The sequence below is a fragment of the Populus trichocarpa genome, chromosome 11, assembly GCF_000002775.5.
Source record: "Populus trichocarpa isolate Nisqually-1 chromosome 11, P.trichocarpa_v4.1, whole genome shotgun sequence".
Taxonomy (NCBI): Eukaryota; Viridiplantae; Streptophyta; class Magnoliopsida; order Malpighiales; family Salicaceae; genus Populus; species Populus trichocarpa.
In genome coordinates this window covers 17,205,545-17,233,494 of record NC_037295.2, presented here as the reverse complement: position 1 = coordinate 17,233,494, position 27,950 = coordinate 17,205,545, and the positions used below count along the sequence as shown (strand labels likewise).

General features: G+C 33.6%; 2 protein-coding genes and 1 pseudogene across 2 annotated transcripts; all 3 read right to left on the bottom strand.

Moving 5' to 3' along the window:
• Positions 1 to 9,200: 9,200 nt before the first annotated feature.
• Positions 9,201 to 10,347, bottom strand: LOC18103441 (protein WHAT'S THIS FACTOR 1 homolog, chloroplastic-like; annotated as a pseudogene).
• Positions 10,348 to 13,848: 3,501 nt separating this feature from the next.
• LOC7470970 (photosystem II 10 kDa polypeptide, chloroplastic) lies at positions 13,849 to 15,979 on the bottom strand. The gene is made up of 5 exons (XM_024581153.2): positions 15,554 to 15,979; positions 14,718 to 14,776; positions 14,342 to 14,397; positions 14,192 to 14,244; positions 13,849 to 14,055 (listed from the first exon to the last, which is right to left on the bottom strand). The coding sequence occupies exons 1-5, from the start codon at positions 15,702 to 15,704 to the stop codon at positions 13,961 to 13,963; spliced, it is 414 nt and encodes a 137-aa protein (XP_024436921.1). The 5' UTR covers positions 15,705 to 15,979; the 3' UTR covers positions 13,849 to 13,960.
• Positions 15,980 to 16,286: 307 nt separating this feature from the next.
• On the bottom strand, positions 16,287 to 18,425 carry LOC7454978 (photosystem II 10 kDa polypeptide, chloroplastic). The gene is made up of 5 exons (XM_002316979.4): positions 18,175 to 18,425; positions 17,437 to 17,495; positions 16,983 to 17,038; positions 16,720 to 16,772; positions 16,287 to 16,593 (listed from the first exon to the last, which is right to left on the bottom strand). Exons 1-5 carry the CDS (start codon positions 18,323 to 18,325, stop codon positions 16,499 to 16,501), a joined length of 414 nt encoding a protein of 137 aa, XP_002317015.1. The 5' UTR covers positions 18,326 to 18,425; the 3' UTR covers positions 16,287 to 16,498.
• Positions 18,426 to 27,950: the final 9,525 nt, after the last annotated feature.

The following is a 27,950-nucleotide window of genomic DNA, read 5'->3' as shown; positions in this document are numbered from 1 at the left end:
TCAATGCTTAACTTTGGTCCCCTTGATTTACTTTAGAATCGCACGTCCATTTCATGTGGGTCATATTCCTCCCTTTAACCCCTCCTATTTCACCACCATTTCATGTCACAGGAATAAATAAATAAATACCATATGCTAAACTTGTGAAGGTGAGTTTCTTTATATATGTAATAGTAAGCTCGAATTCATCGTCACGGCTCACGAACACACAACGCATACAGCCAACCAAATGCCGACGATGAGGACAGTGACACTTGAGCCAATGGCTTTTCTAAATGTTTTTTGGGTTTTTCTGAGGACAGAAAAAAGAGAAGCCAGCCCTAGTAAGTATCTAGGGGTCCATGCGTTCTGTTGTGCCTTTATATATATATATCCTTTTGTTTTAAAGGGTTAATTTGAGACTTCATGTAGAAGAAGAGATGGGAAATTTGTGTCGTATAAGCCGTCCACTTTGGTGATATAAACCATATAGTAATATTCCACATGTATTATTTTCAGTCGAGGTGGGGTTGCCAAAGTAATATATACACAGTACAAAGCATAGAATAAGGATCCCAATCAAGAGAAGGCAGGAATGGGGGCCATGATGGGAACCCTAACTTTCTTACCTTGTGAAAGGGGGCACTCATGCATCTGTCCATCATCTTGGAATTGATTTTGTTGCTTGCCTTTTCTTCTCACTTGCTAGTGATACATTTTTATCTTTGTACCTGAGGGCCCATGCATATATAGCACAACAAGCCATCGGAGAAGGCAAGGTCAAACTAGAATGAGATGGCTCGAAAGTACCATCTCTTAACAACCGTGCATCATTGTCCCAGCCCAACAAGATTACATGGTGAAAACTGTTACAAATAAAAGAATTTCTTAGGGTTCCATGTCGACAAAGTGCTTAATAGTTAAGATTAGTATAATGCTTACAGCCCATTTTGTTGACACCAATGGCCATATGCATTATAAATGTTTCTTAGGGTTTTGCCAATGCATCTTTAACTCCAATTATGCACCTCCTCATCCTAGCTAGCTACAAGACGGTGAAGGGTAATACTAATGGGAAATACGCTCATTTTCTTTTTGAAAAGGCATGGTGGGGTCAAGTTAAGAATCCACAACAGTACCCCAAAAGAAAGAAGGCATGAGCCATTATTCACTCAGAAATCACATCTTACACGATGAATGAGTGAAAGGATTTTTTTCCCTTTGTGGGAATTCCAATGACCTGCCATGAGTCTACTTTATGTGGATGGATTTGGTGTGATGGGTGGTGGAGTAGGGCAAAAGATAAAGACATTATTTATTTCAATTTTGATATGGATGAAACATTGAAAAGAGATTAAAGAAACATGATCGAATTCACATATATGTATAAAGTAAAGGAACCATTATAACTGTTGCAACTATTTTTTTTTTCTTTCTTTCTTTCTAGGTTCTCGATAGATTTGCTGTGGAAGTGTAAACATGAGCTTCCCCCACTAGCGAAATTTATGCATGTGCCATGACCATCGAGTTTCTCTCATCCCATTAACGGGGTCTTGGAGATTGTGGTTGCAGACCCAACACCCCCATCTTTGGTAAAATCATTATGCTCTCTTCCCTTCCCTGATATCCATAGGGCACTTTATCTAAAGTGCTGCAAATAGTTCTTTCTTGTCTACATTAGGCACCACCACTGAAAAGCTAACCACTAAAACCATCCATGTTAGCTGGCTTGATGAGGAGGTAAGTGGGCAAACACGATAACTAGCATAGAATTGATTTTCCATGTGGATGGATATGAGTGAACAGACATGGGATTGGACCAACCGACCAAGTATAGAGACCTAAAATAATAAAAAAAGTGATTCCCAATGCTATATACCAAGGACTGATCAGAGAGATGACTTGTACTATGTTTTATATCTTTTTTCTCCTATTTCTCTACCCCCATTTCAAAGTTTCACCTTCTCAAAGCTGAAAGTGAAATGCTCGATAGCTGTTGAATGGGAGGTGACATGACAAAGAATCAGCTCACACATTGGACCGAATAAATGGATGACATATCTGGTAATATTACCAATACGGGGAGTGCATGATATGGTGCCATCACCAGTTCATTGCACAAAATATGGGGATATATATTGGGCCTACCAGCAATGGATCGGCCATTAGAGCTTGTCGTCTAAGAAAATTGGATCCCATTTGCATGATCAAGGTCCTAAAATAGTCTGTGTTAATATAGGCATCTCAAGTACCATTATTCTATTAGTTGAAGTGCGCCAAACAAGTCCCAAAAAGGACCGACCTCAATTGATCTGATCAACACAAGCACTCCTAAAATTGACTAACTAGTTCTTAATCTAATACTATAGCACTATTGCCCCGTCTAATCAGTCTATAACTCAAAATTAATGGAGGATCAATGCAAATCAAAAGGATTACATCAAGCACTAATACCTTCAAATATTCAATAATATCGTATTGGACGGATCATATTACTTTGGAAATGGGATTTCTTCCACTTTTGTGACTTTATTTTTTGATAAGAATATGATATTTGGATGCTTTATATTTCATTGTAGCAGCAGGTGCCACATGTTCTCAATTGACATAGCGAGGAGAGAAAACCATTGAAGGAGATTAGTTAGATGTCATTTCAGATGTGCTCATCTGCCCCCATTTCCCTATCAACCATAAATATAAGGTTATCATGCATATTTACACGACAGGAAATCCAGCTTATAAACCATTAGCATATGTTTTTATGCTCTTCTTAATTTTAGATGAATGTATATGATGTTATTGTGCACATGTATCATGAGTTGAGCACTTACAGTTTAATATCTTACAAAATCTTTGTCCCACGCTATGTTGTGGAACGAATCAGTTTTTTCTTTGAACATGTAAAAAAAATATCTAAGTATTGCTAATATTTTTTTAGTAACAAAAAAAACTTTTTAATAGCGCAGAGACTGATCAAATTTGACCTCATCGATTTTATGAGTTAAAAAATAACTCAGATAATCGGTAAAAACATAATTTAACTCATAAAAATTCAAGCTAACATCCTTTTAAAAACAATATTGAATTTGCAACATATCGGATTTACCTGAGTCAACTCGTCAAATCTGCGACCTGAATCATGAAACCATGATAATCCCATATAAAATAAATCAAAACAAACTATAAAGCTCAATTCTCAATAAACTCGTTGTTGAAGAATGAAATTAAATTTTTTTTAAAAAAAACAAAAAAAACAACCTGATTTAACTTGCCAAACCCGTGATTCAAATAATGAGACCGTGATAACTTTATAGAAAGTAAACAAAAAAAATAACCCGAGTCAATCCGGGTTAACTTACCAAACCCGTGATTCGGGTCATGAGACTAAGATAACCCTATAGAAAAAAATTGAAACAAATTATAAAGCTCAATTTTCAATAAACTCATTGTTGAAAGATGAAATAAAAAAAATCAATCTAAAAACATGACACAACAAAATGACCTGAGTTAATTTTAACCCGCAAAACACGTGACCCAAGTCTTAAGACTGAGATAACCTCATGGAAAACAAACTGAAATAAATCATGAAGTTTGATTCCTATTCAATCCAATATTGAAGGATGAAATTGAAAAAAATACCAATTAAACAAAGATAAAAAAACTCAAGTCAACTGGGTTAACCTGCGAAACTCGCGACCTGAGACAGAGACAACCCATAGAAAGCAAAATGAAATAAATTATGAAGTTTAATTCTTGATCAACCCAATATCGATAGATAAAATTGAAAAACAATGCCAATTAAAAAAAGATAAAAAAACTCGAGTAAACCAAATTAACCTGTCAAACCCGTGATACTGGTCATAAGACCATGCTAACCACAAAGAAATCAATCCATAATAAATTATAAAGCCCAATATCCAATAAATTAAATGTTGAAGAATGAGATTAGTAAAAGAAACATAGGTTTAGAAAAAAAAAACTATTGAATTGAATAATGTTTTATGAGGTTGTGCACAATGAAAGTACCACTTCTTTTAGTTTTTTCTTAACTAGACATGGTCTGTGCTATGCTCTGAGGCTGAATTATTATTCTTTTGTTAAAAATATGTTGAGGTGCTGTAAGTGTATATTAAAGAAGGGAAGAAAAATTGCAACTCAAGCTATACATAATTAAATATGAAAGGATAAAATTGGGTAAAAAAAAAAAATTGGTTCGAGTCAATCTGAATTAGTATGAAAAACTTGTAACCTGTATAATAAGAGGAGAGCAAAACCAGGTTAACCCTTGACTCAAGTTATGAGATTGAGATAATTATATAGAAAAGAAAATGAAGGAAATCACAACGGTTATTTATATATATAAAAAAACCCAATGTCAAATGATAAAATTAGAAGGAATGTTTTTTTAAATGTCAACCCACGTCAATTTTTCAAACTTGTGACCCGGGTTACTAGATCAAAAGCAACATATTTGAAAAACCCAACCAATCAAATGTTGAAGGATGTAATCGAAAAAAAAAAATCAATTATACAAAAGGATTTAAAATCAAAATTAGCAATTAAAAGATTGAGGATCAAAACTTAAATAAAATAAATAAATTACAGGTAACTATAAATTTTTGATTGAAAGGTGAGATGGAAAAGAAAAATCAATCTAACAAAAAGATAACAAAAACAATTTAACAAGCGAGGATCAAATTGAGAAAAATAATAAATAATAAATTGAAACTGAAAGATGAAATTAAATTAAAATAAAAATTCTACAATAGAGAAAAGAAAAGAAATAATAATCAAAAGAATAAGGATCAAATTTGAAAAACCAATATATCACAAATTGGGATTGAAAAATGAAATTGAAAGAAAATAATTTTTTTTTATCAAAAGGTCAAGAAAAGAAAATTGAAATCAAAAGAATAAATACCAAATTAAAAAAAATAATATATAACAAATTGAGATTGAAGGATGAATTTGCAAACAAATAAAACTTTTTTAAAAGGGTCAAGAATAAAAATTAAAAATAAAAAGAATAAGGACTAAAGTTGAAATATCAATAAATAAAGTAAAATTCTAAAATTTTAAATTATGAGCACAAATTTCAAGGGGAGGAGAGAGAAAAGAGGGGAAAAAAAGTTTCACAACTGACAAATCGTGTCACCTCCGCAACTCCAACATGAAGAGGATGTCGTGAAGATTCTAACAACATGAAGAAAAAGGGTTTTTGGTCGCAGGAAGGCACCACACGCGTCATCAGTTTTTCTATTAAAATATTATTTTATATTTATTAAGGACTAATTTGCCCTCAATCAAGTTCCTAATAATAGAAAACCATGATGAAAAGATGAAAAAAAATAAAAATCCTTGAACGAAAGCTTTTAAAATTTTAACTTTAAGGGTAATTAAGTCATTTTATTGTACATAAAAAAGGGCAAAGACTAAAAAGCCCCTAAATGGTAGTTTTAGAATTTCTACTTTTAAGGATAAATAAGTCATTTTATTATACATAAAAATGCAAAACTAAAAAGCCCCAAGATGGTAATTTTTTAAAAAATTACTTTTAAAGATAAATGAGTCATTTTACTATGCTTTAAAAAATAAAAAAAATAATTTCACCCTGATTAATCTGATAATAATCATTAGGTCTCATGAAAAGATCAAAATACCTTCAACACAAAGGTTATTGATTTTTTTTTTTGGAAATGTAAAATGATAATTACATTATCACAATAATAATAATCTAAGTCCATGTACACAATGATTTCACCTTCCCCAATAGTTTTTTTTTTATTTGTTGAATCCACAATTTCCGGAAAAAAAAAAGCCAAAAAAAATAATTTCCTACTATATATTATTTTATATATGCATCATTTTCCTACTATATATTATTTTATATATGCATCATTGCAGAAACGTAATGAAATATAATATATGAGTTTTTACTAGTTGAGATTAAAAACTACCAAATGTCATATAAGTGATTTGGAATCTGATGTTGTTTATACAACTAATAATGAAAAAAAAGCATAGGGACTATTTGAGAGTATTGTTTCAGTTGCTTTTTAAAGTGTTTTTTATGCCGAAATGCATCAAAATGATATTTTTTTATTTTTTAAAAATTATTTTTGAGATTAACACATTAAAACGATTCAAAATATATAAAAAATTGATTTTTTATAATAAATAAATAAATTTAAATTTGTTGAAAACACGAGTTGACTCGTAATTAAAAAATTTCATTAAAAACATTTCAAGATAAAATAGTAAAGATAAAAGAAACATGCTTTTGTACTTTATGTTTTGGAAGAAAAAAGAATTTTATTAAAAAATTATTTTAAAAATAAATTTATTTTATATATCTTTCCTTATCCCTTCAATTAAATTAATGTTTATCCCTTTTATATATTTCCATGATAGGCATTCACTATCTAATGAGCCTTCATGATAATAATAAAAAGCAACCTAATGGTAGCCATCTCAAATGCACGTTTTTTTAGTCTTGAAAAGCCTCCTTTTATGGAAAATCCGAGCAACAAAATGGGCCACTTGATACAAACATGATAGGACTTGATAAAATCATTAGGCTGATAAAGGGTTCCACCACGAATTAATGATCGATCTTCCCCACCAATCAACCGAAGGGTCTCTTCTAATCGATTAATAAACTGACTTTCTGCAGTTCATAATGCAATGATGTACACTATAGCATTTATCAGGGAAGAAAAAAACGAAAAGATGATGATGATGATGATGATTCATATCGCACAGGCAGCTGGGACTGCCTCATAGGTATAAGAACCCTTTTGTAGACAATTCTCTTGTGTATATTTAGATTTATGTGCTAATAATCTTAGTGCGGAGATTTGGAAAAGATTTGTTTGTTTCTTTATTTGCTCCTGAAGATTCTTGCCTTTGCTTCTTACAACTCTGTTTTATTTTAATGAATTAACGTAAACCAGGCATCGATTGGTCTAGTTGATAAAGTGATTTGATGTCTTCTCAAGGGATTTTGGATCCAATTACCCTCATAATTAAGACTTGATATTAAAAAGAAAGTGGTAGCTAGTATTAACCACCATCATTTAACATAAGCTTAAGAATAAGAAAGAAGAACAATGGAAGAATTATGCACACCAAATTTCAATTTGATGAAATGTTGATATGTTTGTGCCTGACGATTTGGTCTTTGTTAAAGGGTAAGCTGACATCAAACAACAGGCTTGTTAACTGGGAGCAGTTAGGGTAGGGAAGTGGTTTTCAGTCTAGGCACAAGAAAGTGCAGGCACAGGCTAGCAGGATTGTCAGGATAGATAGAGTGCGAGAGACTCAGAGAGAGGCTTGGAGCGAGGTATATTTCTGATTTTAACCTGGAAAATGCACATTTCCTGATCATTTAGAGAGCGAGGCGAGACAGTTTGAGTGATTAAACATACATTTTAGGATGCATACAGGCTAGGAAGCAAATCATAGAAGATAAACAAGCAACATAAATAGAAGGTGATTAGGTGAACATAGGAACCAGGAGGATCTTCCATTCATTGAACCTCAATTTCTTTTGTTCTAGTTACATTAACTTCTGCTGAAGATGAATGTTTGGACAGTTTAGATGCTATTTCATGCATGTACGAAATGATCCTGTTAGTCAATTGTCCATGAGCTTCATCATTATGGAGAGACCATGTCACCTTCTTTGCGAGTGGATGAGGAGATCGTGCGAAACATTGGTCTCTGCTAAAGAAAGATGGCATTGCCGGATTGCTTGTTCTATATGCAATGGCTCATAACATCAAGCTGCTCCGATTTTCTGTCATTATGATAATCATGATCTGCCATAATATGGATTCATCATCCTCACAATAGGTAGCAAAACTTCAAGTCACCAGAAAATTCTTGGCATGCAAACCAACCAGTACATGCTAGTGAGATCAAATATTTCCACAGAAGCAATCCAAATCAAGTAGATGTGCAGGGTAGACCCCAGTACCAACTCTTAGTAAAGATTCCTCCAGTCACAAAGCCAAATGGACTTTGAACGTGATAGTAACAGAACGGTAAAGAATCTATTCTCCAGGTTTGCATCACTATCATTTTCAATCGGTCACAGAAGCAAGAACCTGAATACACACTTTCCAGCTTATGGAAAGACAAGGAACCAGTAGCTTTACAGCTTCTGGTGTCAAATAATCTTTCGATACAGATAACATCAGCATCAAATAGGAGAAACAAGTAAACTAACACCACAAACTTGCCGTTTTCTTGAATCATTTCACATGACAACAACAGGTACTGGCCCAGTGCCACAGTTGGATGTTATTTAAGGATTAAATAGACTATTTTTGTTCTTTGTTTTCATCATAATGTCTTGGTGGCTTGTTATCCTCTCTTGTTGTACAATGATATTCCTTTTGTGCTCTCTCGTTGTCATAACAAGAAAGAACAATGTAGCTCTATTTCCTCCTTAAATAACAAAAACAGCTACATCAATCAATTGGTCTGCAATGGAATAACAAGACATCCAAGGTAAACTGTAACAAAAGAACGAAACTGCAGTGAGAGAATATTTAGGAAGACCACCAAGATCATTTTCTTAAATACACCAAGCATGGAGTCTCTGCCTCCTTACATAAAGGCTTTTCTGAAAACAAGTACTTCAATTCTTCCAAGCAAACAATTTCTAATTATGCGCTCCTAATCGATATTCTTCCAGCAATTCAACTCTTCCATGGGATAAACTAACAATAAGAGCATAATCTTCACAAGTCTCAAATGCTATTGCAATTGTCGTAGAAATAGGCAAAACACAGTTCAGGTAAAGAGTTTTGAAGATGCGCGCACTACATGAATCAATCGGTGCACGGCCACTAAGAGCTACAAACTTATCATGAAACAAATGTAATGGGCATTTTTCGATCAAGTTAGAACCATCATAAGCATCCTCAAGGAACACGTACAATAATCTAGATGGCCACATAAACTCAGAATGAAAAGCATCCAATTGAGCAGATGTCATCCTCTTCTCCATAGTCAAACGAAGGAGTTCTGTTACGAGAGGAAGGTAGCAAGGAGGCTTGGCAATCAAGGAAGAGGAGATAAATAACAGTATGTGACAATTAAGAAGAAAATATGCAGAATTAGCTAAAGATGAAGTATTAGTTAGTAGCTGTTATAACTGTGAATGTGATGAAAGTTAGCTGGTTAGAGTTGTTAATTGTTAGTTAGATAGTCAGTTGAGATAGCCAGGAGGCTAGAGTTCATTGTATATAAATCATGGTATCAAGAATTTGTGAGGAGACAAATAAGAAATAACAGATTGCAGAAGCAATTCATTCATCTCCCTTTTCTACTTCTCTAATTCTCTCTAATTCTTCCTATTCTCTTGAGTTAGCCAGCTTGTTAAGTCAAGTGCATAACAAGTTCATGAGGCACTGCCACCACACGCTTTGACGCTTTTGGATCAGCAACTTCAAATCTCCTAGCATTCAAATATGGAGAAGGGAATTCCATTCTTTGCCACCTCTCAAAGTTCCTCAATATAAACCATGTTTGGCCTAAAACCAGCAGCAAAACCCATGTCAAAAGCAAACGGACCAAGAAAGTTACCATCTTTCGATATTCTAGCCTTCTTTTTCGTTGGATTGATAGCAGGAACACCTTCAAGCCTCAGTCTTTCCTCACGAGAAGCAACTGCTAATGAAGAATCCCATTGAAATCTTTCACTGAAAAAAATCTGGGTACTTTGGAATCAATGAGTTTTTGAAATCTTGAGGCAAACCCAATTCATTTTCAATGGATTCAATCTTTTCTAAGGGCACCCTACAATCAACTGACAACATCAACATCTTCCTCAAATTCTTAACCAAAATGGGCTCCATTAACTCTTTTGCTTCAGCCTCTTCTCTTGCAATCTTTTCAGCTTTCTCAGTGAAAGTAACAAAAGGAGGTGTCCTGCTATTACCACCAACAACACGAAAAATTGAAGGGTACTTTTCAATGACAGACATAAAGTTCCATTTTTGAAGAAACCCAACTTCCTTTTCAAGGTCTCTTAGAAAGACAGACTGATGTTTTTGTGATTGGATGATGGACTTGAGCTTTAGTATTAAAAATGGCTTCTTTTGTAAGTCCATTGCTCTGTCAAGGTTTTGCACTCTGATATATTTTCTTCTTGGGTCTTCTTCCTCCACTTGATTTTTGCCTCAATGGAATCCATATTGATCCTGGTTTTCGAAATACAGCAGGAGGTGATCGTGTATAGGAGTCCGTTTTGTGACAGACAGGATTTTGAGTATTTGTGTAGCCATAAAAAAATGGATCTTCTATGCATTTTGGAGTTCTTTGGAGAAACAAAATCAACCAGTGAATGCAGAATGTGGTTTAAAGCTGCTTTGTTGCGCAGGGAGAAAAGTCCTCATATGGGCTTGGATCATTTGGTTATTGTGGACTTTCTTTGTCTCAGGAGTTGGCCCTTGTAAAATTAGTGAACTCTTGATTAGGATTGTGGTTATATGGTGCTCAAGAAAGAAACGTACACAGAGGGAAGACTTTGGATTTGCTCATCAAGTGCTTACAAACACTACTTCCTACCTAGGCTACCCTGTGCTCCATGCTTTTTGTAGCTGTCTTGCAAAATGCAGTAAAGAAAATAAGTGAATAACAAAAGCATCACGAATTTCATTAACTTATAAAACTACCTGCATTTTCAAACAAAAATAAATTGCTCATATTGCTCAAGCTGTAACACTGTTGTGTGCCTGGTATACCGTCTCGGATGAAGTATACGGTTCTATGGAACTATGGCTAGACCTCATATTACTAAAACTCTAAAACTGTTGTGTGCCTGTGTGAGAAAAACCAAAAGGGGTGAAACAGTTCTTAGTGATAATGTTGCTATAAGGTTTTATCTAAACAAGAAACAGAATCCAAGAGGATGTGTAAAACAAGTTAAGAGTAAATTTGTAGATGTTAACCAGCTGTCTATGAATTCTTCCCCTCTTGAGGTTTTGGTACAGATAAACTCGGATGTTCCAAATATAACTGCACGGACAGAGGTTCGCTACTCATGGATTTTATTGGGGTTATTAATGGAGGTTGCTGCCACTGCTTTGTGTCTGTCGGGAATCTCGGGATCCATAACTCTGCATCCTTGCTTGCGCTTTCATAAGCAGTTATCTCCCACCTGCAATCTGGTAAAAGAGAAGTTCAATCCTCACCTCTAAAAGTGCCTTAAGAGTTCAAAAAGCTAAATCATACAGCAAACAGCAAGAGCGTTTGCTTGGATTTTGTGGATCAAGCAACTTTGACCAACCAAGAGCAGACAATGAATACCAAATTACTGCCAAATTAACCAAGTACCTCGTGGAAGAACTTTGGCAAGACCTTCCGAGACAGACAGTGTAACTAAGAATTGATGCACGCGAAGCTAAAGACAGCAACAAACAAATAAAAAACATAAGAATTTTAATGAACAAAAGGAGCTGCAGATATAAAATTTAAGTGTGCAGGTTTTATTTTCATTAAAATGACAGTCATCAAGTTCATTTGGAGGTTTACAAATTAAATAGATTAAAAATTTTATCTTAATAAAAAAATAAATAAAAAAATTGAAATTACAAAAGAAAAAAAAACATGAAATCAAAAAATAACAAGAAAATCATAAAAATTACTAAAATCAGGCTTCAAGGTGAAATTTTCAAAATATACAGATTTGACTTTTGGAATAGCGAGCATAATTACTCTAAAGAAAACAGCTTCCGGAAACTCTTATAAATATTTGAGGACGATCCAACAATCGGATCAAAAGTTTTGAGCTGTTATTTTAGTCTAGTGCGACCAGATCTCTTTTTGAACCTATATTTGTCTCACTGATTCATAAATGCATCTGCTAAATCATTTACATAATTTATCTAAAATAAATTCTTATTTAATTGTGATAGATCCATACCTGACTGCTCAAAATCATTCGTTATAGCAATAGCAAGTCCGACTACATTAAGAATGATCTCAGAGAAAACTCTCGTTCCACTTTTGAGCCACAAGACTGGTTCACTGTGAGCTTGAAAATGAACCTCTCTAGCGGGATGTTATAAAGAAAATTACAGCTACTCTCTACACCAGTCCACACATACAAAAAGTTTTCTCAACGGTATTAAAAAACCAGGGTAAACTCAGCTGAAAAGGGAATCTATTCACCATTGTAAATGGACCAGCTGTTAGGGCTGTACATCAAAATAAACACTCCAATTCGGCCTATCTTATAGAGGATAGAATCCACAACACCACGTGTAAAACTTAGCAACAGAGCAAGGAAAGCAGTCAGCAGATCAGAAAGAATTCATTAAGAAAACATTTGAAAAAGTTCACCCAGTAAATATGAACATTTTAAATTCTATTTTTGCCAAAGAATTTGAGGAAAGAAAACCAAAAAGTACTGTAGAGCAGGAACATTGCAAACCAACTTGGTGGCGCACACACACGACGGAGACAGGAATGACCAAGTTCAATCAAGTATCAACAAAACCAAGATTTCTACTAGCATTTCAAACTATGTATTGAAAATCAATCAGCAAAAAGTTTTTCGTTTCTATACCTGTAAGCACATTGACATACCAGATCTCTACAAAGTATTAGAAAGGAGTTTTTCTAACAGTATCAACACTACTGCATTAAAAAACAACCAACAAAAAGTTCTCTTTTCCATTCATTGACATACAGTAAGCTAAGGAGAGGAATATCAAGAACCAACCTTTTGTATAAAAGCAAGAACCAACCTTTTAGATAAAAGGAAGAAGCCCAGAAACAGTAGAGTGAATGTAATCTCTAAGCTGGGGATGCCTAGCTCTTTGCACTACCACATTCATATACCTCCTCCTCTCAAATGCATCTTCACCAATCAATACCAAAACTCAATGAATGAACATGCTAATCATTATAAAGGACAAAACTTTACATTAAAAAGTGTGACTTTTAGTTTTAGTTTTAGTTTATTTTTATCATTGCACTATTTTTTTTTTTTTTTTGTTATTATTGAGTTTGGTTAGGGATAATTTAATAAATAAAAATATTAAAAAAATAGATGATACATTCATTACAATCATCAGCATGTTAGCCGTCTTCAAATGGCGCATGGAACTGACTCCAGCGGCTAAAAACTGGTTCCAGGGCGGCTTCTAATTAATCTAGGCATTCCCTTTCTTTCCCCTTCATCAACATTCTGCGTTGGCGATGCTTCCACAACAAACTGCAAGAAAATGCCGTTTCAGTTTCCACGAGACAGCGATACATATTAAAGAAAACTGATTGCAGCCAATTTAACCCTTGAACTGAATGGACCAACAGACGTGGATGCACCAGTCTGCCTAGGCTGGGCTTGACCAGAAGGAATATATCCTCTGTTGTTTCATTAGCCTCCAGCCTCCGACTAATAAAACGGACAAAATTTTATTACCAATCAAGAATTTCAGTTACATCTCCCGTCAAATCTCCTCGTAAATAATTTCATCTTGCAGAGGCAATGACAAATCCTCCTGCTGCACTTAAAGGCGATTTAGCAGCAGAAGTCAAATGGTAACAGCAGTAACTCACAACAGGTGTTTGCCAGATTGATCTTTGTAGTCGCAGAGTCGCAGCCCGTTATGGCGGATAAAATTAGAGGGGAATACATTATAGCCATGTTTTTGAATCAAAAGAAATCATGTAAACCATTCATTCAAGCAAAGAACTAGGGCTGGATCAGTTCATCACCAGGGTTTTGCCTATGAAGTCTTACAGCTTCACTAGATGGTCTATTGAATGTGCTGTATCATCTCAATGAAAACATGTCTTAAGAATTCTAAGATTCCTCTTTCAGGTAACGAGGTTTAGTTGAAGAGCAACAAGTAGATCTTACACTAATTATTATTAATCCACGGAAATTGTTACAAGGTACAGGCGAATTCATCAAAAGGGAAAGTAATACACAGAGATTAGGATAGGATATGATGACAGAACTCTACTGTACTAAGGCACTTGTATTGTAAACAAGAAGTGCTCCCCCTGCAAGAAGGCCAGCTAGGGTAACAGCCCAGATCAACAAACCAGTAGTGCCTGCAAGGATTACATTGTTCATGTTGTAAATCAAATAAACTGAGCTCTTAAACTGGGAATTACATGAGATATTTATCTTTGAAAGAAATATTCTCTTGCGTCATGAAATCAATTGTCAAAATGCAGCATTGCTTACCTCCAACATAAACTTCACCACTTGGAGACCAATCCTTGGGGTCGTAGATAGGACTGTGTATTAAACACCACAAAATAACAATCTCTGGTCATATACCTTATGCCTTCATTTACCAGAAAAATATTCAGAAATATACAGTGGATAGCTCACCTGTATCCATCAACATTAGCACCATATTTGTCAACAAATTGGTACACTCCCTTTCCCTGCATCCAGCCCAGAAATTGGATTACTAATCACTGACTCTCTGTTAGTACAAAATAATTCATTAAGAAGGGTAATTTAATGGCCATTTACATCCTGTTTTGCATTTTGCATTATGATTCAATTATATTTTAAAAGATTTATTTTTTTATGTTTTTAGATAAATTTGATATGTTTATATCAAAAATAAATTTTAAAAAATAATAATAAAATATTATTTTATTATATTTTCAAATAAAAAAATACTTTATAAAAATCATGCTGTGTATATATATATTAACATACACGAAAGGAAAAAGGCAATGGATTTAGAAATAATTACCTTGCCCTTTCTCCCAGAAGCATCAAGCCCACCCCTTAAATCCATGCCACCATTGATTCCTGTACAACAATCCATGTTTTTTCTTCAACAAGTATTCAAGTAAAGGGAACAAAACATACTCATAAAAATACAGGCCACGCAGATGCTCACGCATGCGTTTTTGAAAAAAAATGATTTGATGAAAAAAAAATTATACTGAACAATATAAAAAAGATTAATAGCACGTAAATCTTCGATGTGAAAGAGAAAAGTATTAGCCAGTAAAGATCTTATTCGCATAGCTGGTGCCTTTAATGTACAGGAAAATTAAGGAAAAACTGTCTGCAAAGGTTCATGCAAGAAGAGATTCCTAATTCCGTAGTTGAATATTTATGATAATTAATTTCCTAACAAGCTCTTAATTAAATTGCTTAGTAGAAGCAGACATGTGACTGAGAATGTAATATTCATTGATTACATATGGTAAATTAATACAAATCGAAGGTTAAATATTTCAAGAAGATAGATGTCCGAAGCTTTTTTTTTTTAATATAAATAAAGATGTCTAATTCATGGCCTCAAAACTCCCATCAAATTGCAGGAATCAATCAATTAATTGCTTTATTAATCAATTAATTACACTTATTATAATTAATCATAGTGGGTATGGTTAAAAAAAAAAAAAAAAACCGAACCAGTTTAAAATTAAGCTTACACGACATTAATTAGCACTTCAACAATTATATATAGCAATACCAAAATAATAATAACAAGAATTATAAGTGTATGATTAATGAAAAGGGTAATTAATTAATTAACATAATATTCAATGGACATGTATCAATCAAGAAACAGACCATAAGGCTGATCAGTCTTGGACTTCCTCGAACGACTAGCCTCAACTTTGAAAGATGATCTCCTTGAAAGACTTGGGAGAGAAGGTTTCTTGACTGTAAAAGGAGCTGGTTTCAGGCTCATTGATGAAGCCATAACTGAGCTGGTTGCCATGATTAATTAGTGTTTAAGCTTTGCTTGATCTGCTCTCTGCTTGTTTTGCCCTCCTCCTTGCTGGTCTTGAGCTCCAATAAAATACTATCATACAAGATAATGAAAGCGATAGCATGATGATAATTATTGACAGATGTTGCCACATGGCATTGCTTGTGTGGCTGAAATCTGGATATGATATTGCAAACATTATCAGGATGGCCAGGTGTTTCAAACTAGGTGGTTCTGGAGTATGCCCCACCTGATTACATGACAGCTGGAGTGACACCATTGGCTTAGAATGGATCATCAAGAGATTAGCTACAGTATTTAATATTGTTTTCCTTGCAATATTTTTTTTTTGTGTGTAACGCATAGCATCCCAAGATGGGAATATACTCTTTGGATATTGTGTTGCCGGACCTGTGGCACAGGAACATCTCTCACCCTCCATTTTAAAGGGTAAAATTCTGAAAGTAAGCTAACAAGTACATCAACTAATTCCAGAGACCACCACCACTATCTATCATGACACCACCACCACCACCACCACCAGCAGCAACCTAGGACTAGGTGGAATGTGATCAGAGACCAATATGAATATGATCTCAAAAGAACAACAGCAGCAGCAATAGTATTAATAATGAGGGAATTTCGCATGAAAAATCAGACTACATGTACTCCATTGCAATCCAAGTCCAAGGGAGAATAAAATTACACATAGGGATTCACAAGGAGGAGGAAGTGTTTATGTTTCTGGACAATCACTGGGACAGGCTATATGATACATTACTGTAAATTAGAGTAGCAGAAGTCTACTGTGCTAAAGCACTTGTGGTGTAAACAAGAAGTGCACCTCCTGCAAGGATTCCAGCTAGGGTAACAGCCCAGATTAGCAAGCCAGTCTTGCCTGTAAATATTACATTATCCATGTCATCAACAGATAAATTGACCTCATAAACAGGGAAATCAATAACTTAATGTTCTTTCTCCGCATCATGGGTGTATAGTTCTCGAAACGCATTGAGTTACTTACCCCCAGCATAGACATCACCGGATGGGGACCATTCATCAGCGTTGTAGATAGGGCTGTATTTCAATCAGCAGAAAAGATATGTGTTATCAAGGACTTAATCACAGATGCATATCTAACTTGAACTATCTAATTACAAGATGCATTGCTAATTATCAGACCAATTAATACTGGTATAAATGTTCATGTAAACCTCAAGCAGGAGCCACAAATACAAATGTAAATGAAGAATCACAGAAGCCAAAATTAGCTGATGTTTTAGTTACCTGTAACCATCCACATTAGCACCATATTTGTCGACATATTGGTACACCCCCTTTCCCTGCAGGATCAATTTTTAATCACCTGTAAACTTTCAGTAAAAACACTCAAACTTAGGCTGCTATATATTCCATGAATTTTTGACTAATAACTACATCGAAGGGCAAGGAGCTTCTTATACTCATGCTTACCAAGAGGGGTGAGGATTGAGTTCGAGTACTCTATTTTTTGATCTATAACTTTTAGCTAACTTAAGCGGTTAGAAGAGACGGTAAAATATGATTTATATAATTTTTTCATACACTTCTTCGAATAAAAGTGTTTTGGACTTAAAATTTTCATAAACTTACAGAGAACTTGTAGTGTCTTATAGTGTTATGATTTAAAATCGTTACAAAAAAAAGAGAGTAAAACAAGACAATATAAACTTGAAAGCAAATTAAAGCACTACACACTAACCCTGGGCTTCCTTCCAGATGCATCTAACCCGTTCCTCAGGTTCATGCCACCACCAGTTCCTGGACAACAAAAATTAAGACTCTAAGCTAATCCATCTTATGTTATTTAAGTAATTTCTTTTGCTTCTAAAAATCAACAAGAAAACACAAGATGAATGTATATGAATTATTAAATGCTACAATAAGTACATTCCAGGCAAGATCCAACTCCCTTCTAGACTAAGGAAAGAAGGATTTAAATGAGGAAATGAAAATCAAGAAAAGAAAAGAACATGAGGAGAAAAAATCAATTAATAATTACTATTTTTTCTTAATTAATTATATTTGAGTGGGGTGAGAGAGATCAGAGGAGAAAGAAAAGGACTCGTACTTGCCTGTAAACAGGAAAAAGTGCAAGGAAAGAGAATTATTGAGATCAAATCACTATCATAATCTTTTATAATTAATATTCATCAATGATTAATTAATTTGTTGTTTTGTTACTTTGCATTTCACTTTCTGTTCAAGCACTTATCATAAACTTTCTTCCAGAAATGGAGAGGAAGATCATTATGGGCCCTTCAAAGAAACCTTCCATTTATGTTTCTATCACAGATCAGCTTCTCTCATGCTCCCAAATCATACAAAATGCATTAGATTTGTGTTTTCCTCTTCTACATGTATGTTTATGCATGCATGCATCATATGAAAAGGGTATGAGTAATATATATGTATGTTATACGAGGTGGAAGAAGCAGACCATAAGGCGTATCGGTCTTGATCTTCTTGACACCACTGGCTTCAATCTTGAAAGATCTCCTTGAAAGAGTTGGGAGGCCTCTCACTGAAGACTTCTCAACCGTGAATGGAGATGGTTTCAGGTTCAGTGAAGCCATAACTGAGGCTGCCATTACTGAACTTGCTTCTGCCTTTCTTTTTTCACAATCTCCTGTTTATCCTCAACTATGTGGTCCGCACGCCTGCTAAAACCCTAGATAATAAGAATAATGGGTGCATAGGTGGCATTGATTATGTGGCTGAGTTATAGATAGGGTATGCAAACATTATCAGGAAGGCAAGAAAGTTTTAAAGAGGTGGAAATGAAGCATGCAAATGCTCAGTACCGCATCTTCTTACAGGAGACGTGGAGGAAATATGCCCATGCATAGCCATTATAGTGAATTCTTTATATCAGGTAAAACAAAATGCATAAATAAATAACATATAAGAGAAATTAAAAGGTTTATTTTCATCTCAGTTTCACTACACTTTTTTTTTTATATATATATTTTATTAATTCAATTTTGCAAAAATAATGATTAAAAGGTTTGAGGAGTTTTTGTTCTAAAGATAGCATTAATGTCTGCTACAATTTCAGGCTTTTTCTAAACTCCTCTCTTTCTTATATTTATTTTTAGTTATAATTATTTTATTTTTATTGATTTTATTGTCCATTTAAGAAAAGAAATCTTGGTTGCATCTATTTTTCTAATTCTTTCCATTTAATTTCTTAACAGTAAGGATAAAAGTAGATTCAAATAATAAATAAAATCAAATTTTATAAAAATAAATAAATAATATTATACTTGTGGTTTAAAATAGAAAGTGTAAAATAAAAATAAAATAATTAATATTAGATTTTAAAGACAGAGAAAAAGACACTTTTACTCCTCCTTTCAACCCTTTTTTTTTAGTCCCAAAAAAATGGCAAACACAAGTACAAGGCTTGTAATTTCCCCCCTTACTCCATACAGAACATATCCTTGAAGGAAAACCAGCATACAATTGGGTTTAGATAAAAGCAAAGACAACAGTCAACAAGAGTTGATAGGCTAAGTCATAGGTTTTAAACATTAGAGGACTATCGAATTCAAAAGCTAGGAGTGAAGAATACTCTACTAAATTTTCCCTCACTAAACCAAACCAAGTATTTCATAGTGGGATTGAGTAGTAGCTGAGCATTTTAAGTAAAGCAAATATCATACAAGTATAATTTTTTTGTTGAATTAGAACGATTTGTATTCTTACAAGACAAAACATCCTGTTATAAGTGATGAACTGTAATTATTCATCATAACTTAGAAGCCCTCTATAAAAAAAAAAGATGGAATAATGTTCTTTTGTTACTCATTGATAGATTTGGTTTCTTAATATAGCAACGCTTAAGATAATAGATGATTTTGAGTAGTTAGATATAAATCTGTTATAACTTGATGAGGATCTACTATAAACAGATTATGTGGATGAGCTAATAGATACATTAATGAATCAATAAGATAGGTCTAGACAAAAAAGAATATCTGATCGCTTCAGCCTATAATAATAGTCTAAAAAATCATAATTTTTTATCCGATAGTTGGATTAGACTCAAATTTTTATAAGAATTTGTGGAGACTGTTTTCCATATAATAGCTTCTATGACACTACACGGATTATCGAATCTTTAGATATAAAAAATTTAGCCTCGGAGCCCCGATTTAGGCCAATTTTGTTACTTTCCTTGTTTTTTCTTTTTGGATTTCATGCATTGTTTTGAATTTTATTATTATTGCCTTTGTATTTTTAGTTTTTTATTTTATTTTCTAATTTAGGTAGGGTTTCTAACCTAATTAAGGTTTTGTATTCCTTCTAAGAAGGAGACTTAATCAACATTATATTTTAGAGAGAATAAAGTTGTGAATTTATAGTTCATATTTGCAACCCTTTTCACTTATTAAAATTTTCATGTTCTGATATTGTTTGTTATTTTTAACTTATATTACGGGACATCAATATTTCGGTTAATAAAGAAGAAAATAAGACTAATTATTCAGCTCTCTCATCACATGCACGAGAGGACAGATAACACACGTTTTGTACATTCTCCTTTTTCTGTTACTTGTATATTTAGCCTCTAGAATTAGCTGGAAGATTCTCTTTAAAAAGTTTTTCACATTTCTCTTTCCAGGTAGTTAGACAATACAAAAACAGAATAGTCTCTGTATATATAAAGGCTCTCTCTGTAAAGGAAATACAAAGTGAAGAATTTCAACAAACAGAAACGAGGCCTTCACCCATCTCTTCCATGAGTTGATTGTTTTCTTTTTCAAGGTTTTGATAAATCTTACATGGTATCAGAGCTTCGGCTAATTATTCTCCCTTTTCCAATCAAACCATGGAAGAACAATCCCCATCTTCACAATCTACAAATACTCAAAACCCCAAACACGTTTCTCCATATTTCAACTTCACAGATCCAAATAATCCATATCGTATAGAGAATGGTGACCACACATCCTTGGTTCTCGTCACTGAGCTACTCACTACTGAAAACTACATTACCTGGTCACGATCAATGCGTCGAGCACTTAGGACGAGGAACAAACTTGGCTTCATTTCTGGGAACATTGTTAGGCCGACGAATGAGGAGGATCCTCTGTTTGAAATGTGGGAAAGGTGCAATGACATGGTGGTTTCTTGGATACAAAATGCAGTCAGCACAGATATCAAACATACTTTAGTTTTTGTGGATGATGCTCAAATGGTGTGGACAGAACTCAATGATCGTTTCACTCAACAGAATGGTCATCGCATCTTCCAGCTCAGAAGAGATTTGGCCACCCTTCGACAGGACAAAGACTCTGTGAGTTCATATTTCGGTAATCTCAAAACTCTTTGGGATGAAATGATTGTTTATAATCCAATGCCATTATGCACATGTGGTCAGTTGAAAGTGTTGAATGAAAGGTATCAAAGAGATTATGTTATACAGTTTCTTATGGGTTTGAACGACCAATATACCAATGCTAGAGATCAAATCATGTTGATTGAGCCCCTTCCCAGCATTAACAAGGTGTTTTCCTTGATTCAACAACAAGAACAGCACCACCAACTTACTAATGACACTCCTTCTTGTGAATCTATGGCATTGGCTAGTAAGTTTGTTAATACTCCTTTCAAGACAATTAACAGAAATTTTACAAGCCACAGAAAGGAAAGACCATACTGTCAACATTGTCGCACACAAGGACACACACTTGAAAATTGCTATAAGGCTGGAAATGCTGAGCTCACTTGGCTTAGGTTTCTACTTACTGATCTGCATGTTGAGCACCCTCAGGCAGCCTCCCTTTACTGTGATAATCAAGCTGCACTCCATATTGCCTCAAACCCAGTTTTCCATGAACGTACGAAACACATTGAGCTTGATTGTCATCTCATCCGGGACAAAATTTTGGAAGGATTCATTGTCACTATGCACGTCCCCACTCACCTTCAACGAGCTGACCTCCTTACGAAGGCACTTCCCTCTTCTCTTCTGCAAACTCACTTACTCAAGCTGGGAATTGTCAACCTACATTCTCCATCTTGTGGGGGGTATTACGGGACATCAATATTTCGGTTAATAAAGAAGAAAATAAGACTAATTATTCAGCTCTCTCATCACATGCACGAGAGGACAGATAACACACGTTTTGTACATTCTCCTTTTTCTGTTACTTGTATATTTAGCCTCTAGAATTAGCTGGAAGATTCTCTTTAAAAAGTTTTTCACATTTCTCTTTCCAGGTAGTTAGACAATACAAAAACAGAATAGTCTCTGTATATATAAAGGCTCTCTCTGTAAAGGAAATACAAAGTGAAGAATTTCAACAAACAGATACGGGGTCTTCACCCATCTCTTCCATGAGTTGATTGTTTTCTTTTTCAAGGTTTTGATAAATCTTACAACTTCTGCCTGCATCACTTCTCTTATGTTGTTGTCAGCTTGATAAATCCTATTAATTGTACTATAATTAACCATATATATTGAAGAATTCACTCAACTGTCATTAATTATTGACGACATTCATATATAATGATTCAGTCAAATATTAACAATCAAAATTATACAAGAAAATGAGTTAAGATTGTAAAAAAATACAAATACTGCTTTATTGTTCGGTAAAGAGAGCTGAGAATATACGTTGAAATGAATACAATTTCCTGCTGTGATTCGTATTGATGACTGCTGATCTAAAGAAAATGGATGTTTAGCAAATAATCGTAGCTTCTACAAGAAGTAGCAGACACGATTAACATTCATAAAATGGGCGAGCAAACTACATGAAAGAAAAAAAGAAAATTAAGAAAGAAACAATGGGGGAAAAGAAACATTATAAGCAACTAATTAAGCATTTCTGTGAGCTTTGAAGCAGCAGCTAGGCCACTGAGAATCGCACCTTCGACATTTGGACTGACAAAGAAATCACCACAGATGACCGATCTCTTAATTCTTCCTGTCCCAAAGGAAATTCTCCTCCCTTGCAGTGCTCACAGTTGGAAAAGCACTTCCCTTGGAAACATACCAAGCGATGGAAAACAATGAGAGGCTAGATGGAAAATAGCTGCCAGACAGCAGGAGCAATAAAAAAGAGAAAAAAAAAAACATGTATATGGCATTCATTCACGTATATATAAAAGAGAAGCTGATAGCATGGAGTTGACAGCATGATTTCATATACATATACAAAATAAAAGAGCAGTCATGGATTTTACCTCGGGGATAGATTTACAATTCCGAACAAATGAACTCGTAACCCATAATTAAAGTTCAACCAATAACTATCAAGAAGTTTTAGAGCAAGTCCTGACGGTCAATATCGTCATGGTTGATAGTTTTTTTTATTTTTCAAACAGAGGAGAGTGGAGAACAGAACAAGACTCGTGCAGTCATTATTTGACTTGATTATTTGGAATTTTTACTTCTTACAACGAGAGGTTTAGCGATTTCTATTCAGTAGTTGAAATAGTTTTCAGCAGAAAGTCATTCCATTTCCTATTCTGTTTAGGAATTCCTATCTCTATTTTAAGATTGGGTTTGGGATCTTTGATGTTTCTCATGTAAGGACACCTGTTATATGTTTTAGGATAATTGTTGTATTAAATAAAAATATAAATTATATTTTGAGATTTTATTTAATAATTTAAAGTTTTAGGTTGAATTGGTTCCTTAATAACCAAACAATCACGAGTTTAAATCTCATCATCTTTATTTATTTGATAAAACTTAAATAAAAATTAAAATGGATCGATGCAAATTTTAAACCCAAAAAACTTTTATTTGAGAATATATATTAAAGAATAATATAAATTATATCTTAAAATCTTACTTAATTTTAAATCAAACTATATATAATTAACAATAGTTTATCGAGTAAAAAATAAATTTGATTATCTTTACTATTTTTCTTCTACAAATCCTACCATTTCCCCTCATTTCTCCACTGTCCTACATGAATTTTGTCTGCTAAGAAAGCGACAACCAACAGATCAGAATTCCCTGTTTATTTCATAGTTCCAACGAAGTTATACTCAATGTCTTCAATGAAGCTGAGAGATATAGTGGCATGGGCCATTTCAAAGGCCTCCACTGTTCTGCACATCAAATCCCCAGTTTTCTTTCTAATTCCATCGAAGTAACATCTTCCCTAAGGCAAACTGGAAGAATGGGACGACGTTGATTTTCAAAGCCGCGTGGCAATAGTACAACGCAGAGATCTTAGAGCTAGTTCCATCAAGAAATTCAACAAGTAGCAGTAATAATGATGATAATTTTGGGCTTTAATCTAAAAGCCAGCCATCTATGAGCTTTCATGAAAAGTGGCTGGGGGGTATTGCGCCTGATGCTTTGGAATTCTTGAAACAATTCTCCAGCCACTTAAGTTCATGTTGTGCTTGAAGGCTTCCCTGAAGACCACTACACGGTAACAAAATCATCCATACCAAATGAAATCCTTGAAAAGGATTACTTTGACAAGCAGAATGTTTCTTGCACGATCAAATTTAGATTTTGAAGCCTCTTAAACTTAATCTTCACGTGAATTCAATATTTTTTATCATGCAAGATCCCTATTTTATTTAGTTTGACAAGAAAAGTACTTTGATCCTTTCGTTGGACATCAATTCTTGCTTGGAAGTTCTACGTATTTGTAATTGTACTTGTTCTTAATCTTTTATTTTTCTTTGTTCTATGATTTTGATACCTTCTTTGACTATTCTATAGTTATGAAATTCAACAATATTGTGCCAACTTACAAATAAGTCGGTCCAATACAAGTAAAAAACAAAACAATACTATATATATTACTTTTTTTTATTTAACATGATGTTAAATTAAAAAAAGATTAACATTGTTCACAAGTTAACTTGTCAAGTTGCTCGGTTTTTTTTTATCAACTACATGAATAGTTTACATTACAGAAAAACTTAACTTTAGTTAGAATCTAATGTCACCACCATGAGCCAACCAACACATTTGACTCACCAAAAGTTTAAAAGTCAACTTTTCTTGATGTTATAAATTTATCTCATTAAACTCTTAATTTTTGATAATTTTAGAGATATTATCATCAAAGTTCCATGTGTTCTCTCATGAGATAAAACAGCTATTTTTGGATTGATGAGTAGAACGAAGACTCAATCCTCCTTTCCTTTTTTCTATTGCTGAGAAATTTGTATTTCTCCAAAATGTAATGTTATTTTACAATTTCCTTGTAAAAATATCATTTGTATTAAATTCTTTTATATTCTAAATAAAGTTTTAGACTGATTCCAAGAAGGGTTTTTTTTCCACGTCAATGGAATTTTATCTTTGTATGGAAGGAAAAAGCATGTTGTTCTCTCCCCCATTGTTGGCAAAACAGATCATAGTTAAGACTTAAGAGACCTGAACATGGCCAAATGCCCAAGTTATGGATTGGGTAAAATGACTCACGAGTCAGGTCAACATGAATAGAACGACACTATATCACTCACATTATTTTTTTTATTTTTCATAATGGAAATATATATAAAGTTAAACAATGTATTTTTTTTAAAAAAACTTGTCGAGTCATTCAGGTTTTTCTAGTACAACTATATAGGTGGTCTAAAAAAAAACCTGACTTGAGTCAAAATACGAGCCGTCAAGTTACTAAACCGACCCATAGGTGAGGACAAGCTTCATAACAGTGAGAGAGACTAGCTGTTGGGTTTTCTTTCCCAAAGGCAAAGTCCTCGAGAAGGTGGACCATATGATGCTGCCATTGTTTTCTTGAGTGGTTGATTATTTGTGTTGGGGGTGGTTGGTTTGGGTAGCCGAGATTGTTGGTCCACTGAAGAAGGGTGCTGGTTTTGCAGGTTTGGACCTTTTAAAGATAGGTTTTTTGGTCTCCTATAGTCTTGAAGTGGAGCTCCTCCTTCCCAGGTCATCTATTTTTAAGAGAATTTCTATGGAGGAGGTCAATGATTGCGTACGAATTTTGATTTTTTTATGTCACTGTTCTCTAGTTTCAATCCAAACTCGGCAAGCTCCAGTGGAATGTAAACCTGTAGTTGATATGATCTGACTTTTAATTTTGTTTTGTAATATCACTAGCATATAAAGTACTTGCACATTGTACCGTTATTAAATCTTGTCTGGCGGGTCAATTTAGGATTGGTCAACTTATCCATTGTCATTTGTAAAAAAAAAGGAAGAAGTTAATATGTAGTTGATATAATTTTATGACCCGATTAAAATAAACCTAAGTTTTTATTTAAATTGAAATTATTTTGATTTTTTGAAAAATAATAATTGATCTACATCGTAATCCAAGTCCATACCCAAAAATAATTATGACAAATACCCACACTGATGGTTTGTTTGTAAGGAAACTAGAAACATAAACCTTTTTCCTTTTTAAGATGCTGGGAGGATTTCACTGTCATTTTCTTAACTTAATTACAAAGGGTAGAAAAGGGAGGACCTCATCTTCGAGTTATTGAGAAATTAATTTATTTATCAAATGATAAGTTGTTAAAGTTGTCGCATGTAAATGGCGTTGTAATGATTATTTTTTTGGATTGGAATTGTCGAAAATGATATGATTGGAAAAGACAATAAATTCTTGTTCTTTATTAATAAAAAAAAATGAGAATTGTCACATATTATTTTGTTACTAAGAACCCTAACTGGTTTTAGAATCTGCGTAAAGGGACTGATTGCATAAAGAAAATGTATTAACATTTCTAATACACCTTACACGAAGTAAGCTGCATTGTTTATCTGTCTGATATAAACTAAGAAAATATTGTGTTTTCTAATCGTTAGACTGTTTAACGTTTAAGAAAAGTCTTTCTTAATAAGGAAGTCCTTATCTTATCAGGTTAAAAACATAACTGTTTTCATGCCAACATAAAAAAATAAAATAAACTGTCTTTTTATTTAACATCGAGAATATGTCTTACGTATAAGTTCATAATCCCGTATATTAAAAGAAACAAAATAATTTTTTTTAGTATTTTTGAAATGTAAGCGCAAATCCTTTGGAAATTTACAAACTTATTGTAAAATCTATGCAATATTTTTTTAAACATGTCAAAGTATTTTAATTTTTTTTAAAATGCTTAAACAACTTAAAGATTTTTAGCCATATGCAAGAAAAAAAGAAAATATATTTTTCTTGGCTTTGTTTGGCAAAAACTCATTTTTTTTTTTGTAACAAAACTACCAAAAATATGCTTAAAAGGTGTTTACCAAACACACCCTTAAACCCAAAAACCCTTAAACAAAAATTATAGCAAGTCAAATAGGGTATTAAATCCTTTGACTCACTTTTTTTTACCCGACCCGATTGGATTGACCTGAATTTTTTTATTCGAACATAAACCAAACCAGAATTCTAGTTTGACCCAACAAACAACCAAAAAAATTAAAATCTAAAGAAAAAAAACAGATTAAACACCCAAAAACTAAAAAATTATTGAACAAAACAGATTAAACACACAAAAAACAAAGAATACCCAAAATGAACCTAGCAACGTGAGTTCCAAATCGAACCAAATTTTGTCACAACGAAGGCACATACATGTTGGAAATCATGCAAGAATCAATAACCTAACATCGAATAACTTTGATTATCACTAAAATATCATAATTTTGTCAAAATAAGTTTTGGTTCTAAACCGAAACCTTAGGATTAAAAGTAATTGAAATTGTGTTATTAATGCAAATAAACACTATATTATTGATTAATCATGCATAAGAAAGGGTTTTGGGCAAATAAATTAAACAAAATAAGTCAAAATCATGTAGCTAAGGCAATGTTCTTGGGAAGAACACGAAGAACAAATAAAGAACATTTAACATGAACCCAACAACGTGGCTCTCAAACCAGACTAGATATGAGCAAACCAAAGGCATATACATGTTGCAAATCATGAAAGGATCAATAATCTAGTGTCAATTCACTTCGATTATCAATGAATCATCAAGATTTGGCCAAAATGGGTTTCGATTCAAAACTAAAACCCTAAGATTAAAATCATTTAAGCATGTTATTGATGCGAATAAACATTTGATTATTGGTTAATCAAGCATAAGGAAGGTGTATGTGCAAAGAAATAGATCAAAATTGGTCCAAATCTAGGGGTTAAGGCAATGTTCTTCTCAAGAACACAAAAAAACATTGCCTAAACCTAGAATAAAAACTCTGTTATGCCTAGAAATTGCAGCCACTGCCAAGCCTAGAAATGAGCTTTTTTGGCTTCTAAAAC